Source organism: Talaromyces rugulosus, chromosome VI (assembly GCF_013368755.1).
Source record: "Talaromyces rugulosus chromosome VI, complete sequence".
Lineage (NCBI taxonomy): Eukaryota > Fungi > Ascomycota > Eurotiomycetes > Eurotiales > Trichocomaceae > Talaromyces > Talaromyces rugulosus.
In genome coordinates, this window is record NC_049566.1 from 4,549,141 (window position 1) to 4,564,705 (window position 15,565).

A 15,565-nucleotide genomic window follows, 5' to 3' on the forward strand; every position below is an offset into this window, starting at 1 on the left:
AGGCAGGAGTTCAGCGGGTCGCTCTGAAAACCAGTTTTGCAGGTCTTCCCAAAGCTGTATCCAACGCCTTTCAAACTCACGATCTGTGCAACCATTATCATGACCGAGCTCTGTAAATCCTGTATAGTCTGCGAGAAGCTCGCAGACTTTAGCGCAGAGATATACCGCACAGTTAGCATACATATCTGCAGATCCAGTTTCCAGAAAAAGTTGGTGGGCATCCTCATGGCTATAGCCAGGTGACAACCACCTAGAAGACTTCAGTAGCGTCCCTTGTGTGCCGTCCGATATAATTGCACCGCAAACATCTAAACAATCTTTTAGTACTTTCAAGTTGTAAACGATTTCATCATCACTCCTCACCCATCCTAGCATAACACCAGAACACGGCTTGTAACAAGCCCGAACTAAAGCCATGGATATCAAATGCATTAAACAAAGCCGCGCATCCTTCCAGATGCCGCTGCCAGTCCTGCCCCCTGGCCGACATCATCTCTAGACAGCACAGCAACACACATGTAGAAATGACATTTGCATCCCGCACTTGTAACAACGGACTTAGTAACCGAATCGATTCTTGGTACAATTCAAGGCTGTCAAATGAGTCACGTGCACCATTTTTCCTTTCCATCTGCCGCGCTGAAATGGCGAGTATGGCATAATGCAAAGCAGGAAAATCGTGCGCAAGAATGGGCAAGTGAATCCCAAAGGAGTTTTGCGAGTCGAACATGTCCAGCCAAGGAGCGACCTCACGGACATAATTTTTCAAGTAAATCATCTCCTTTTTGTTCTTTTCTCTCGTAGCTAAATACTTGCTTGCAGTATGGCTTCCGAGGAGACGTGGCTCGTCTCCCAAATGTCCTGCCGTATGGGTGACTGGACTCCCAGCGCGTGTTGATGCTCCAGACTGTGCTATGGAGAATATAATGTCTCGAAGCTCATCTTGTGAGGCTAGATAGGTTGGGTTATGCGAAAACCCGTCGTTGAGCGACCATGGCGACTGGATAGGCTGGTCGACGCTGTTGGAGCGGAGGGGATGGTCGGCGAAATCATCGTGAGTGCCCCAGTTCGTAATTTCGTCCATTGTAATTTTATTGGTGCTGTGTTTTTGGTCACATCACAAGGGTAGTTTCGGGTTTGTGTCGGGGTTGATCATTATTGTGGTTGTTGTTGAAAGGACTACAGAAGGTTGCGGGGAACTCGCAGTCCGGCTGCGCCTTCCTCTTTCGGGGCCACAGCAATTACCATCTCTCTCTCTCTCCATTTGTCCTAATGTTCTCTTATCCACGTTCACATCTCCACGGCCATTTCTAATACTACGAGAAGTTCAAAGCGTTTCCAGTGTTGAACTCAAGTTCCTTTCGCATTTATTAAGATCTATCCTGCAATATGCAAGCCGCCTATAATGTGACATTTTCATCATCGACCACTAACACCTTGATACTACCGTTCTTTGTGTCGGACGCGATATGGAGAGCATCAGATGCTTTCTCCAGAGAGACTTTATGCGTGACCAGCCTCTTCAGATCCAATATTCCGCCACTAATGCAAGCAATTGCTGGCGGCCAGGTATCACGATACCGGTTGATGAATTTCAAGTCGATCTGTTCATGAAGTCAGCAACGGTACGTACGCAATGAAAAGTAGCAGCATGATAGTACCTCGGCGAGAGATAGGTGCATAAATGGGAGGTTGTTCATGGTTTCCTTGCCGACCCCGATTACCACCACTGTTCCGCCCCGTCGTGCTGTATATGCAGCAGTGCAGACGCTACTCTCGACACCTGTACACTCAAGCACTGTCTCAGGAGCATCATACTGCCGACTTCCAAAAAGGGATCGAATTTCTTTTGCATTGCCTTGTGCATCAAGGTCGCGACTGACTTGGTACGGTATACAACTTGGAACGAAGCTCTTTGCAAACGCCAGTCGTCCGGCATCCAGGTCAGTCACCACAATAGGATGAGCTCCCGAAGCACGCGCGGCAGCAAGTGTGATCAGTCCTATCGGTCCAGCACCGCAGACTACAGCCCCACGACCGAGACTAAGCTGGGCAATCCTAATGCCACTCATGGCGACAGATAGGGGTTCCAAGAGAGCCCCTTCGGCAAAAGTCATGTTATCCGGCAGTCTGTAATCCATCAATATTAACATCTTGAGAAGAACATGAGCGCAAGGTGATGAGGCGCAGCTCACTTGTGTAGCCATTTTGCAGGGTGCACCTTGTATCGTTGTATTGTTCCATCATTAGGATATACACCAGCAAACTGTACATCTTCGCAAAGATTGTATCGGCCTCCACGGCAAATCCAACAATGGTCGCATGAGACACCGGGCTCCACTGCTACCCTGTCACCTACCGTTCTCTTTAGCTCAAACTTCGTGTGGCCTTAGCGGAAGGTAGGAGGAAATAATACCGAGTTTAAAATTATCGACATCTTTGCCCACTTGGAGCACAATTCCGGATGCCTCGTGGCCTATGATTCCGTCTCCTTCGAAAATGAGTTCGCCAATCCGTCCTGTTTTCCAAAAGTGAATGTCGGATCTAATCGTGTTGTTAGACCGTTTCTATCAACTTTATCCGTTGGGAGGAAAAGTACCCGCATATTCCGGTTGCCTTGATATGTAACAATACCTCTCCTCTGCCAGGCTGGTAGACGGGAACTTCGACTTGTTTGAGGTCATGATCCGCAGTAATCTGTAGTGATGGGTTTGGGAGAGGAAGTGTTTTAGGGGGGATGATAATAGAATGCATGTCGTCGCTGCGACCTATCGCCTCTTTCACAGGCAATGCCGAAACCATGAGAGGGACCTCGACGGCGGGAGCCATTGCTGCGGCTAAATTTAGTATCGAAGAATTGTGAGTGAGTTGCTCTGGAGGTTTTTGGGATAAATGAAAACTTTAACATTTCAATCAGAATTACTGACAGCGCGGGGCATGGGAAGACATGCGGCGCTTGTAATTTCTGGATTAGGAAATATGTGGCTCCGGATACCGCTTATGGTTATCGTCACGGGAAAGACGTCCAATGGACTCTTGAAAATGTCTATTTCACGTGCTACGAATGTTTTTACAGTATCTTTTACAATAAAAAGATAATTTATCTATAAGAATATCATCATATCCATACACAATTCATTTCACAAACAACGCACAGTAGAAGCACCTTAATATCATCAAATAAAGACCTCACCGTACCCAAAAATTATTCAAGGACCGTTACCTTGTCCCTAAACCACCGCCTTCCGGAATCGGCTCTACTCCAGCGATTAATTCAATTGAAGACTATCTAGAGTATATGTTTAGTATATATTTGTGCGACAGCATCATCGTCGTCGCCTGGCAGATAGGATCAATCTAATGACTCCAACAAAGTGGTGCAATTGTCGTGGCTGATATCAGAATTTATATATGGAGATATGTGAATAAGTCTTTATACTACATATTCACCCCCAAGAAAGAATAAAATAAATAAATAAATCGAGAATAATCAAAGAGCATTGAATCTGTGCTGTCCATCATTCAGGGTCGTGAGTTACCCGGAGCCCTTTGTGGCCAGAAGACGGGAAATTATGAATGCCTATTCCCAGCCAAGGATAGATTACTAGGGAAATCAACTTTTCAGCGACCTTGCCATAGACAGTTGGGTCGACTTATTTTTCAAGTATTACAGCAGCAAGGAAGTTTATCTCGTACCTCTTTGTTGACTCCATTGTTGCGCCAAGAACACAAGCTTTTGTCATTCATCTAAACAAGGACTGTCATTCATCTGAACAAGGACTCTTTAAGAATCCCCAGTCAAGGACAGATTCTTGCACTGTTGATTGTTGTATTCAGGAAAATCGCCGAGGTCTACAACTATAAGTTATACCTTGATACATCTTATAAAGCCTAGTCTAGTAACATCGCTCGAAAATACTTGCCAATTCCACACACACACACACACACACACACAAATACAAATACAAATACAAAAACACGCATCATGTCGCACATAATTGAATCCATTCGACAAACACTTTCTGAAATTAATAGCCACGCATCAACCCCTCTCGAGGCAGGCTTGATAGCGTTAGTAAAAAGACGGCCTTCCACGTATGACTTGCCAAATCATGCATCACCCATCTCACGTCTCCCGGTGGAGCTTCTGTTACAAATTGCCAAACGCTTAAGTCAAATTGACAGAATATGCCTCGCATTGACTTGCAAGGGGGTTTACGATTTTATGAAAGCAAAAAATTTAGTACAATCAATCCGATTCTACAACCTGCTTGACGCTACATCCTCATATTGTTATATCTGTAGCTGTCTGCGATATCATGAATTCAATGTCATCCAGAGGTTAAGCGATTCGCGCTGGAAAGTTTGCCCAAGATGTGTCAAGCTTCACCCATTCTCTAAGGTCACTGACAGTATCCATCCTTTTCTAGCCCCAATACGGTATCTAAAAGATGTCGTTGGAACAACTTGCTATCTTGGTCAGGAAATGCAAGGGAGGGTTTTTCTTTGCCGATGTATTGCAATTAACTTCCATCAAAAAGTTGAGATGATAAACCAACTCAAGGAGCGTATTCAGCAGTCAAACTCTGAGCGGTGCACCAATTCCTACCCCCGTCCGTGGCATCCGTCTTCAAACGCCCGTCCGTGGCATACGTGTACCATCAGAGTTGGAACAATGTCCAAAATGATAATTGAACATTTCCCCTATCTTCGTCATTGTAACTACAATGGAAAATGTCAAGAGGAATTAATGATCTATACCAAGTATCAATGGGTACCATGTGCTTGGAATAGGGACGGATCATGGGTAGATGATATTTACAACCGTCTTTACATCCTAGCATGCCCACACCGTAACGTTTTGACTCACTGGCAAGATTGGGTGGCGTCAGATAATGGAATACGTCAGTGGAGGAGCGATCATATGCCAGATTACGATAACATGGGAGCTATACGGTGTGCTTTCTGCGACACAAATTACTCTAGAATCCAGGAAAAATGTACCTGCAATTTCGGGGGGCGTCGTATACATCATTGCAAGCGACAAGGGGTTCTCAAAGTCTTGCATTCCTTGGGTCTCGATCTTGTCTCTCCACCTGGTGAAATAGGTCGTTGGTCCCGCAGGGCCCAGGGAAAAGTATTAACCCGTCCTTTCGAGGACCGCGAGGTCATCCATGACGAAGACTGTCCGACACGGGGAGATGCACATTGCAGTTGTAGCACTCCTTGGATGCCCTGTTATCGTTGGAATCGTTGGAATTAAACGAAATGGGCTGTCGCTAGGAAGCTGTGTTTTTCCGATGAATCTCGTATACGCGTGGGTGATTTCATCTGGAGTTCCACGTCTTTACCGATAAGCCCTTTTTTTATTCCCTGTATGATAGCGATTAAGAGGATTTTGCAAGTTCAATTTTACAATCATCTTGATTTTCAGTATCCAAGCCAGATTCATTACCGCTAGCGCCCTCTACCTTAGGCGCTTCAATTTTTGCAGTTTACGGTGTCTTCTGTATTACCGAGATGTGTTCCAAATAAAATTACTATCCAAGTCCCAGTTCATTAGAATAGGAGTGATTTTACCAGCCTTTTTATTAGTTTTACAAAAGAACCGTTGTTTTAGATGTGTAATCCCAACTGCTGTTATTCGATCCCAAGACACCTAGCTTTTACAAAAGAATCGTAATGCTAACTAATGCAGCAGTGGCGAGATGGGTTCACGGCCGCGAGTTCAATTATTATCCCATTGTCGCGGTACTAATGGCAATAATGGCAACTGATAACAGCCGTTATGGTCGTAGTAAGGTACATTTCCGTGAGTCAAAATATTATCCCGTTATAGCGGTCCTAATTATAACTAATAAGGTCTATCAGATCGTCCTAAACCTCTACCACATCGTCCTAATTACCCTAACCGTATTTAGCCCGACGGCGGCGTTTCTCGAGGCATTTATAGATAGTACAACCGAAAAATACAAGACTCTCAAAAACATTCAGGACAGCCGCCACAATAGCGAAAATATTCCCAGTGGCCGCGATGAAAGAACCCATTTAGTGGGAGCAAATGAGTGATTAATTCGTGTAATGAGGTTGTAGGTGGCAAAGTATGGTCGGAGGATGTCGGTAGAGTAAAATAAGAGATTGTTGGTAGAGCATCGTACTTCTACTTATACCCAACGCCTTGCCATAGAGCAAACAAATTTTTGGTAGGTATAATAGGCAAACTTTTAGTATAACAAATATACAATAATTTTCTATTATTAAGGAATGGACAATGCCTGGACGGGCGTTTGCCTGTGGAGATAAAAAGTGTGCTTTTCATTCGACCATGCCTTGCTGAAGAGATTTATCCCTTGTTTTATACTGAAAAACTGTCATACAGCAGAAAAAAGAAGTATCATGAACGCGATCCATAAGACACAAGCACTAGTTATCATAGAAAGGGGCTCTGGGGGATCCAGGCTCCAAATCATCTGCCGCCGGAAGGCGCGGCTAAGTCAATGTCGATTGTTAGTAACGCCGTTGCCTTCTTGAAATCCAGCTAGGTTCTCTCACAGGTACAATATCCAATTCTTGGATTTGATTAGTCGATAACTCATAGGGAGGATTACTATCACTCCCTTGCTGGGCTGTAGGCGGCCGTGACTCTGCAGGCGGCTCTGCAGGCGCTTGTGATGGTACCTGGTAAAGTCTGTCAGACCGACGTTGAACCATTGCTACGCCTCTGCCACACGTACCGACTGCTGACGGGAGTTATCGAACAATTGTAGGAACCCAATAACGAGCGAAAAGAGTCCGGTAAAACCCGACACAATGGTAGCAATATTCGCCCAATCGGAGAGGGAGGGCGTGGATGCCATTTTGCTAGAGGCAAACGGGTGATGAATTTGTAGCGATATTGTGGTGTCGGAAAGTTGTGGCCGTTGAGGAGTAGAACGGCGGTTGAGAAGGAGGATGTTAGTGGTGATAAGAAGATGGGTATGGTAGGAAGAGAAAGAGAGCTTCTATTTGAGTTAATTTCCCTTCTAACTTATACCCAACGCCTTGCCGTAGAGCAAACAAAATATTTTTGGTGGGTAGAAGAAGCAAACTTCCAGTATGACAAAGACACAATCATTTTCTATTGGTAAGGAATGGACAATGCCTGGATGAGTGTTTGCCTGTGGAGATGGCCTTCAAAGCCACCCGCTTGGCCGGATTCTCGCCTAGGCTGCACCTCCCGCTTTTTTCCTTTGTTCCTGGCTAACAAATTTCTGCAAACACCCGACAGACAGGTCCAGAGTGAGGCAGGCTATGGAGGCTCCGGGAGGGATATTGAGGTTCCGGAAGATGCCCCGCGGATCGGGTAGACCTGCCCGTTTGATAGGTCTCATAGCAGGAAAACACCTCCGTTTGTCACGACAACAGAGCCTGTGGCAAAGCTATCTCTCATCAGATACAGGTAGGCCTCAGCAGTATCGTCTGGATATCCCACATCCTTCGTCAGAGATTTCTGCTTATGCTTTTCAATAGCATCCTGTGCCATTTCCTGCGGAAGTCTGTCGATCAAGCCCGTGAGGATGAAGCCCGGAGATACTGCATTGATGCGAATTGGAGCTAGCGTGACGGCGAGGCCGCGCATCAGTCCTTCCACTGCACTGCCCACGGCCGGTGGCAGCCAAAGAGACGGCTTCTGTGACTGTGTTCCAGTGGTCAAGGTGATTGACGACGATTTGCCGGGGTTCATGTATTTGGGAGCATGCTTGCCTAAAGCAATAGCGCCATAGAACCGCACAACAAGAAGAGCATCCACATCATCAAATGACATATTCGCTAGGGGGACAAGAGGAGGCACGTTGCCTGCGGTGAAGACCACATGGTCGATGGGGGAGTCCCTGGAAGCGTATTTAAGAAGCTCTTCGACAGTGTGCTCAAGCTCGTTCTTGGATGAGAGGTCCGCAACATAGCTGTGCACATTTCCTGCCTGTTCAGGGTAATCGGTACGCAGACGGTCCAGTGACTGGGATACATTTTCCTTGGACGATGAGCTAATGGTGATGTTTGCACCATCTTGGAGAGCCTGCTCAGCAACAGCAAATCCAATACCGGAGGTGCCTCCGATGAGCAGGATGTTCTTGCCTGCCAACTTGGTGGCGTGCTTTGGCATCGTCGATAATTGATCCTTAAATTGTCGAAGCTGATCGGAAGTGCGTATCAATCGTTCTTGTCAATTCGGGACTCGGTATCTTGGAGTCGATTACTTTTCTTGAATTGCTAATGATTGAATCTATCATGGGAAATCATGGATTGCTCTTTATACTTGACGTCTCGCATTTCGGCGGTTTTCGTCCGCGGTCGTTTCGCGTGTTTTCGCCCGGTCTCATGCGGCGGGAGCATTTCGTCTGTCTGGAACATGCCGATAGCTCCAACGCTCCACAAAATACAATCATGTAGCAGCTGGTCAGATTGTTTGTGTACCTGAGTGAGTGAGTGAGAGTAAGAGTGAGAGTGTGGATGAAGAGTTGAAGAGTGGACGTCAAGTCGCTCGCAGGGGCGTGGTTCTCCACCTTGGAGCGGGGCGGGCCGCTGATGAATGTTTCCCTAATAAGACGACTATGCAAATCTACGAATTGATATATTGAAGCCAGTTGCTACTCGAGAACAAGTATCAGTTCTTTGGTGTATCTATACATTTCACTGTTATCGCTGACAGGCATCCAGATACGAAATGACCCTTCTTTCCGTTGGCTAAGAAGTGAGGTGGCCTCACGTATTCCTTCCTCCCAGTATCAAAAACATTGAAGTAGGCATTGAACAGGGCAATCTACCCTGGTGGTTAAAATTCTTTTCTTTTTATACAGTACAAGAATGAGACAGAAAAACAACGCCCCATGCAAATTTGCCCCATCTCGCGGCAATCATGCAGCACGAGTTCAAGCCCAGCGGCTGGCTTCTCGCTCTTCTTCGATGCGATTCATGCCATCCTCGTCGTCTTCGTATTTATAGCTCAGTCGACGGCCCCCGGCCAGTTCACGGTCACGGTCATGACGCCCACGAGAGCTTCTCCCGTCACGGTCTGTCGTGGCCGCGGTGCGTCGCTGCTGCTCTTTCATCATGCGCTCTCGGTTCCGGGCTTCGCGCTCTAGAGTATGCGGATCCTTGGACGAAGAAGGCGGCTCGCCCGACGATTTTGTGCTGGCATGGGTCCTGCTGGTCAAGGGCCGGCGTTTGTCATAGTCGTTCTCGTCTCGGTTATGACTGCGTTTAACACGCCGTGAATGGCGGTGCGACGAGTCGCTGTCATTTGGTGATGCAGACCGATCGCGGCGAGGTCGTTTGCGGTCTTTTTCACGCTCGCGTTCTCGGTCTCTATCTCGAGGTCTGTCCTTCTCCTTTTCGCGGTGACGGTCACGGTCTCGATCTCGGTCTCGATCACGTTCGTAGTCATAATCGCGCTCTCGGTCCCGGCGTTTTTCGCGGTCACGTCTACTGCTTCGGTCTTCGCGAGAGCGACCAGACGACTCCTTGTTAAGTCGTTGTGCAGTGGTAATCCGGCTCGCAAGGTCTTTTCTCTCGCTACCGTTAGTGGTCCCCAGACTAGGGGATTCGCCATCACGATAACGGCTTCCGCTGCGGCTGCGATGGCGACGAGAACGATGCGAGCGGTGGTTGGGTTTCGTATCTCGCTCTCGATCGCGGTCCGGGCGATGTGAGGAGCGTCGAGAAGTTTCCTTCGTCTGTGACGGGGACCGTGATCGTGATCGGTCCACGTTCTTGTCGCGGTCGTCTCTTCGCCTATCTTTGTCTCTGTTGGCCTCGCTGGCATGAGAGGCTTGAGATCGGTCACGCCGATGGCGGTCATGGCGAGAACTTGGCACTGCAGGAGACTGGGGAGGTCGTGATTGAGCCCCAGAGTCTACCTGCGAAGGGGACTGGGATCGCATTCGAGACGTCTTGGCTGATGGGGACTGTGGACGGTTGTTGCCATTCATGGTAGCTGGGGTGGTAGTTGGGGTGGCACTGGACAGTGGTATTAGTAACAAATATGAGACGATTTCCCCGCCATTGTACATGATTCTTACCTCCGTGATGCGTTTTCGGGCGCCTCTCCAGTGGAAGGGTTGTGTCCATGGCCTGGATAAAGCCGCCGCGTGCTGATATTGGGAAGACCCTGACGCATAGCGCGCGGTGCAACGGGGGCACCTACAACGCCCTGCCCTATTGCAGGCTGCTGTCCTGGAGCATTCTGATAATAGCCACCTCGGTTATTATAAAATCCTCCGCGGCCATAACCTCTACCTCGGCCGTATCCTTGCTCCATGTGTCCCAACATCGGGCCGTTTTGATAACCATCGTGATTGGAAGAGGCACTATCAAGACTGTCAATGGTTGGAATACCTTGTAATACAGCAGCACCATCTTTATCAGGAAGGTCTTGCGGATCACCATCTTCAGATTTATGGCCATCAGGGTCACCAGTACGATCAACATTACCCAAAGCCTTCTGGGCTTCTGCAGTCTCGTCTTTAAGCGGGCCATCTCCCAGGTCGTCTTCTCCCCCAGGGGCTAAATCATCGTTGAATTTCTTAACGTCCTCTGCAGATGGTGCCGAGGCGGTCTGCTCCATGGCTTCCGAAGATACATTATTCTGGTAGCCTTGCTGATACTGGTTGTTAGCATGCATCTGGCCATAGTATCCCCCGCGGCCACGGTAATAGCCGCGACCACGACCACGGCCCATGCCCCTCATATAGCCAGGCCCATTGTTGCCATAGTAGCCTCCTTGGTTGTAATTTTGGTTAGAGTATTGTTGCATCTGAGAATAGCTCCCGTTGTCTTGAGACATGTAGCCAGCATAGCCAGAGGCGCGATAATCTTGGCCCATACCATTCGCAAATGCAGTTGGATTGTACATATTGTTTTGAGAGTTGTCCCAATTGCCATACATCTGCTGTCCTGATCCAAACCCCACGTTCATGCCATTGCTCATATTATTCATGTTCATACCAAACCCTCCGAACATTCCTTGAGCTACAGTCATCGGATCGATTCCGAGCATTCCTAATTATGTGTCAGAAGTTGTACAAAAGAAAGCATTTCGGCTCTTCTCAAATTGAGGAACATACCCATTGGATTTTGCATGTTGTTCATTGGTGTATTCGGCATGAACTGTGTCATAGCGCCGAGATCCTGTCCTGCCCAAGCTCCATTAGGCATCATCCCCGGGTTCACCCCAAATCCCATGTTGGGAAATGCTGTATTGGGCCCGTTTGCCGATGCCATGTCCTGCTGGGTCGGCTGCGATTCGCCCTCGACAAGAGCTCCGCTCGCAGCTGGCGTGGTGTTCTCCTCGATATTTTCAGCAGTTTCGTTACCAGCAGCGGTGGCGGGTACTTCTCCAGGCTAGGGAATATGTCAGTTACACGTTGGGGGGTGCTATTTGTGATGGCAAAACTAACCTGATCGGAGGGTTGAGGTAGAGGTTCCGTTTCTTCAAGAGGCTGCACGTCTTCGGTAGACGGCACCACTACAGGCTCATCGGCGATAACAGGCTCACGCGTTATCACTGGAGTCGCCTCATCTTCTTTTTTGGGAGCGGCTTCATCTGCAACCTGGCTCGTGGCAGTCTCAACGGGTGGCGCCAGCGCTGGAGCGGGAGTAGCTGATGGGCGATCCTTTTCTCGCTTTTTCTCTTCTGTTCGTAGAAAAGCCTTGAGAGTAGTGCGGAGTGCTTTGTTCGGTTTGCAGAGGTCGGGTGAGACGGGGTTGTGCTCGCAGACAGGACAGCTGTCTGGCAGGGTTGTCTGGCCTGAAAGGATGTTAACGTAAATCCACGATTAATGCAGGGACGAAACAATGAAAGAGCAAAGGTAGAGCTGGTTATGACGTACAGTTTTCGCATATCGCTTGATCGCAGCATGGAAGTCGAAATGCGTTGACAGCCAGCTTGTTGCAGACAGCACACCGAAGCTTGAATGGAATATCGTCTTGGGTCAGAGAGCTAGTCGAGGTTAATATGCGCGTCACCTGACCAAGGGGCAGAAGCACTCACTTTACAATCTCCAACAGACCCGCCGAAAGCTCCATGCTAGCCATTGTGACCGCGCCGAAGTATTGGCGAGTTTGTGAGTCGTGAGGGTATTTCGGGGACGGGCTCAAGCCGCAACAGTCGTGAAGTCAAGCAGAGAAGGCGCAGACATGGTGGAGCTACCGGTGTCAACTGTGTTTAATGCGACCGAATACCACAGCAGGAACACCTCTTCGTCGTCAGCAGAGGCTTCAAAAAATGATCGTGAGCTTCCAGACTAAAGAAACAAGTCGGGCACGCCCGCATTCAATGATGTGGTTGATGAATTTCTTCACGAGCGGGTCGGATCAATGTTTTGCCAAGCCCGTGGCAACCTTATTTCGGTCGACTTAATTGATATTTGGGTTCTACGTATTACATCGATTGACTATATTTGAATAAGGGTTGCGTGCATATTATGTAAATTATGCCTGTTAATTTATTATTATAGCATCCAGCTGCAAATATTCACTATTGTATACATCTATTTTTTGTAAGATACTACATGTACATGTAGGGGAAACTAGATTATATATTTCCGTGTTAACATTTAAATCTCAAAATCGATTGATATTGGATGCATGTAATCTACATGTAGATGTCGTTTCAAATTTTGTATTTCAATGTTACATGTAATTTTCTGATCACTGGTATTGGCGATATCTGGGAATTATTTAATAACCAAGTGGATATTCAAATGGTCAAGTATAAAACATTTGAATCTATAAAATCACTCGATAAACCTGGCGCATCGATACTTGAAAATAATCTACTGGACAGCGTAATTTTCGATAGGAAGCTATAACATAACGATCTGCTCAAAGTGATCCCACTGTACAAGTGTCTGATGCACTGCGACGAAGAAAAAGATTGATATGGATCCATAAGTACATGATTGCATGGAGAACCCAAAAAAAAAAAGAAAAGAAAGAAAGATAGCGCCAGTCCTCAGATTAGATCAAGTAATTTTAAAAACACATAGATGCGGGCGATTTGTAACAGAAAATACCGACGGCGATGCCATACAGAGATGGCCTCATCCGAGCATGCATTTTCCACCCAGCATCTCATTGATTGCTCTATCATCATCGGACATTGCTATCGTATGGACATGGTGGCAAGACATTAGCTGGATTGCTGTTGCGAAACGACATTAATTTCGCGGACTGTTGTTTCCAGGTGCTGCATGTCGGGGGGATTCGCTGTGATGATAGCAGTAGCAATACTAAAAAACAATAGTAATGGCAGAGAAGGCAGGCGTGATTCTTCAGCCTAATGACTAACATCGACTATGTGGGGCCCCACGTGATATAGGGGGACACCATTGGTTGACAGACGAAGAAGAATAGGACCCACATTTCAGCGACCAACAGCCAATTACAAGAGGGAAAGATGAGGACACGGGGTCTGCAGCTGCTGATTGGCGGGCTCGGCAGGTGAGGTCACTCGCCTTCAGTCTGGGTGAAGAGAGGACAGTTTGCGGATGCGTTTTCCCTTGCAGTCAATAATATTGATGCGCGAGGGTTAGGGTTATTTGAGGGCCAGGAATTTGGCGAGCAAATGTTTTCACGCGCCAAGGCCCGATCGGGACTAGCGCGCTCGCGCGGGCAACGGGGAGCGCAGGGTTAAAAGGGCCGCTGCGACCCGCGCTCCCGGCGGGCTCGCCAGCACCTGCCACCCAACGCTGCCTCTTGCTGCCACGCACTGCCCGCCGAACTCGTTGCGCGTTTCTCTGCCTGCGCCCTGCTGCCACGCACCGCGCACGCACGCCTTCCTCCTTTCATTCTCAACAACACAGCCAGAGACAACTCGCGATCCTGCAGCATCGTCGTTGCGGGGCTCTGCAGCTGCTAGCATCGCATCGGCTGCCTCACATCGCGCCCGCTAGCACTTAGCACGCGCATGGTTATTGTTGTTGTTGTTATTTATTACGACTACTATCCGTTTCCTCGCGATCCTTCCAATCCCAACACGCCAAAAGTCTCCAGCCACGACGACAACCCGGCGCGTGCCACTCTGCCTGTGGGTCTCGAGGCACAGACCCTAGAAGAAGAAGAAGAATAACAAGAAGAATAATAAAGGGAAAAAAAAAAAACCCCCCCCCAGGCCCACTTCAAAGAACATGACCGATCCCGACAGCTCCTATCGCCCGCGTTCTCCAGACTTCACGTCTCTCCAACCCTTCCCCGACTCCTTCAGCAACACCTACCAGCCCCAACCTCCATATCTCGCAAGTCCACACGGCCAACGCGCCTCTTACGACGCCTCGCCGTTCTTTAACTCGGGCTACCAGCCGCCCGTTCCCGCCGCCAGCAGCCGCATCCCACAGCAGTACGTCCAGCCAACGCTGCCCCAGGACTACAGCTTCGACATGGCCCGACGCAGCGCTCGTCTGTCTGCGGGAGCCCAGCCTCCCGCCGTCGCCCCTCACGAGACCATCATGTTCGACCACCCTGTCTCTCCGCTACCCCCCGCGCCCATCGAAGAGCCCAAACAGACCAAGCCGTGGGACGGAGTAGAGGTGAAAACCAAGTTCCCCGTGGCCCGCATCAAGCGCATCATGCAGGCCGATGAGGAGGTCGGAAAGGTAGCCCAGGTTACTCCCATTGCCGTCTGTACGTTTTCGTCCCTTCTCCCCCGGTACATATTTGCCACGTGAAGTACTAACCTCTACCTCTAGCCAAAGCGCTCGAGCTTTTCATGATCTCACTTGTCACCAAGGCTGCCCAAGAGGCCAAAGATCGAAACTCCAAGCGCGTGACGGCGGCCCACTTGAAACAAGCTGTTGGCAAGGACGAGGTGCTCGACTTTTTAGCCGACATCTGCTCCAAAGTGCCCGATCATTCGAAGAAGAACGACGAAGACGGGAGCGATCACAACGAAGGCAAACGGAAGTCCGGTGGAAGACGAAAAAAGGACCTGGACAGTGACGACTTTTGATGACGTCTTGTCATAACTGGCTTTTTAACACTCACGCTTTGACGAATCTGGGACTTGTGCGTATCTGAATTTGGGGATTTCTTAATAGATTTGGGTTTGGGGGTGTATCGGCGCGTGGAGTGGAGGTCTTCCTCGGAGATTCACTGTTGGACGGCGTTGACCCGTATTCTCGGGAGGGTTGGGTTTTCGATTTGCATATTTAGCCTGTGGATATCCCTCTGCATTTTTATCTTCTATCTTTTTCTCTTATTATCTCGGTTGTAGGCGGTTTCGCATATTGTATATAATGCCGACATCTTTCTTTTTTCACCTTTTTCACCTTTTTCACCATGTGATCATTTACTATCTATGCTGAGTTTGAGAGCAGGAAAATGGAATACTTACGAACAGAGACGAGAAAGATTGATTTCATTGTTCAACTTGGTAAACATTCAATTGATGTGTATACACGGAGTAGTACTGTAGACATGTTCCACGCCATGCCGCTTCCAGCCTAGCGGCGCCCAAACTAACCGTGTGGAGTCGCGAATCCGCAGTCTCACGATCACGATCACCGGCGAGCTCGATTGATCCTGAAGGCGC

The 15,565-nt window shown here is 48.4% G+C and overlaps 5 protein-coding genes across 5 annotated transcripts; 1 reads left to right on the forward strand and 4 right to left on the reverse strand.

Moving 5' to 3' along the window:
• Window positions 1-81: 81 nt before the first annotated feature.
• On the reverse strand, window positions 82-2,829 carry TRUGW13939_11879 (uncharacterized protein; the record flags this gene model as incomplete). The annotated part of the gene is made up of 7 exons (XM_035494983.1): window positions 82-308; window positions 364-1,100; window positions 1,435-1,604; window positions 1,662-2,130; window positions 2,196-2,355; window positions 2,417-2,544; window positions 2,600-2,829. Coding segments are annotated over 7 exons (2,121 nt in total), but the record flags the coding sequence as incomplete, so codon positions are not given.
• Window positions 2,830-6,423: 3,594 nt separating this feature from the next.
• Window positions 6,424-6,857, reverse strand: TRUGW13939_11880 (uncharacterized protein; the record flags this gene model as incomplete). The annotated part of the gene is made up of 3 exons (XM_035494984.1): window positions 6,424-6,489; window positions 6,553-6,678; window positions 6,735-6,857. The coding sequence occupies 3 exons, from the start codon at window positions 6,855-6,857 to the stop codon at window positions 6,424-6,426; spliced, it is 315 nt and encodes a 104-aa protein (XP_035350877.1).
• A 509-nt stretch (window positions 6,858-7,366) lies between these two features.
• TRUGW13939_11881 (uncharacterized protein) lies at window positions 7,367-8,143 on the reverse strand (the record flags this gene model as incomplete). The annotated part of the gene is made up of 1 exon (XM_035494985.1): window positions 7,367-8,143. The coding sequence occupies one exon, from the start codon at window positions 8,141-8,143 to the stop codon at window positions 7,367-7,369; it is 777 nt and encodes a 258-aa protein (XP_035350878.1).
• Window positions 8,144-8,909: 766 nt separating this feature from the next.
• On the reverse strand, window positions 8,910-12,072 carry TRUGW13939_11882 (uncharacterized protein; the record flags this gene model as incomplete). Its single annotated transcript, XM_035494986.1, has 6 exons — window positions 8,910-9,996; window positions 10,059-11,037; window positions 11,103-11,379; window positions 11,436-11,785; window positions 11,868-11,977; window positions 12,029-12,072. 6 exons carry the CDS (start codon window positions 12,070-12,072, stop codon window positions 8,910-8,912), a joined length of 2,847 nt encoding a protein of 948 aa, XP_035350879.1.
• A 2,093-nt stretch (window positions 12,073-14,165) lies between these two features.
• Window positions 14,166-14,983, forward strand: TRUGW13939_11883 (uncharacterized protein; the record flags this gene model as incomplete). Its single annotated transcript, XM_035494987.1, has 2 exons — window positions 14,166-14,658; window positions 14,724-14,983. The coding sequence occupies 2 exons, from the start codon at window positions 14,166-14,168 to the stop codon at window positions 14,981-14,983; spliced, it is 753 nt and encodes a 250-aa protein (XP_035350880.1).
• Window positions 14,984-15,565: the final 582 nt, after the last annotated feature.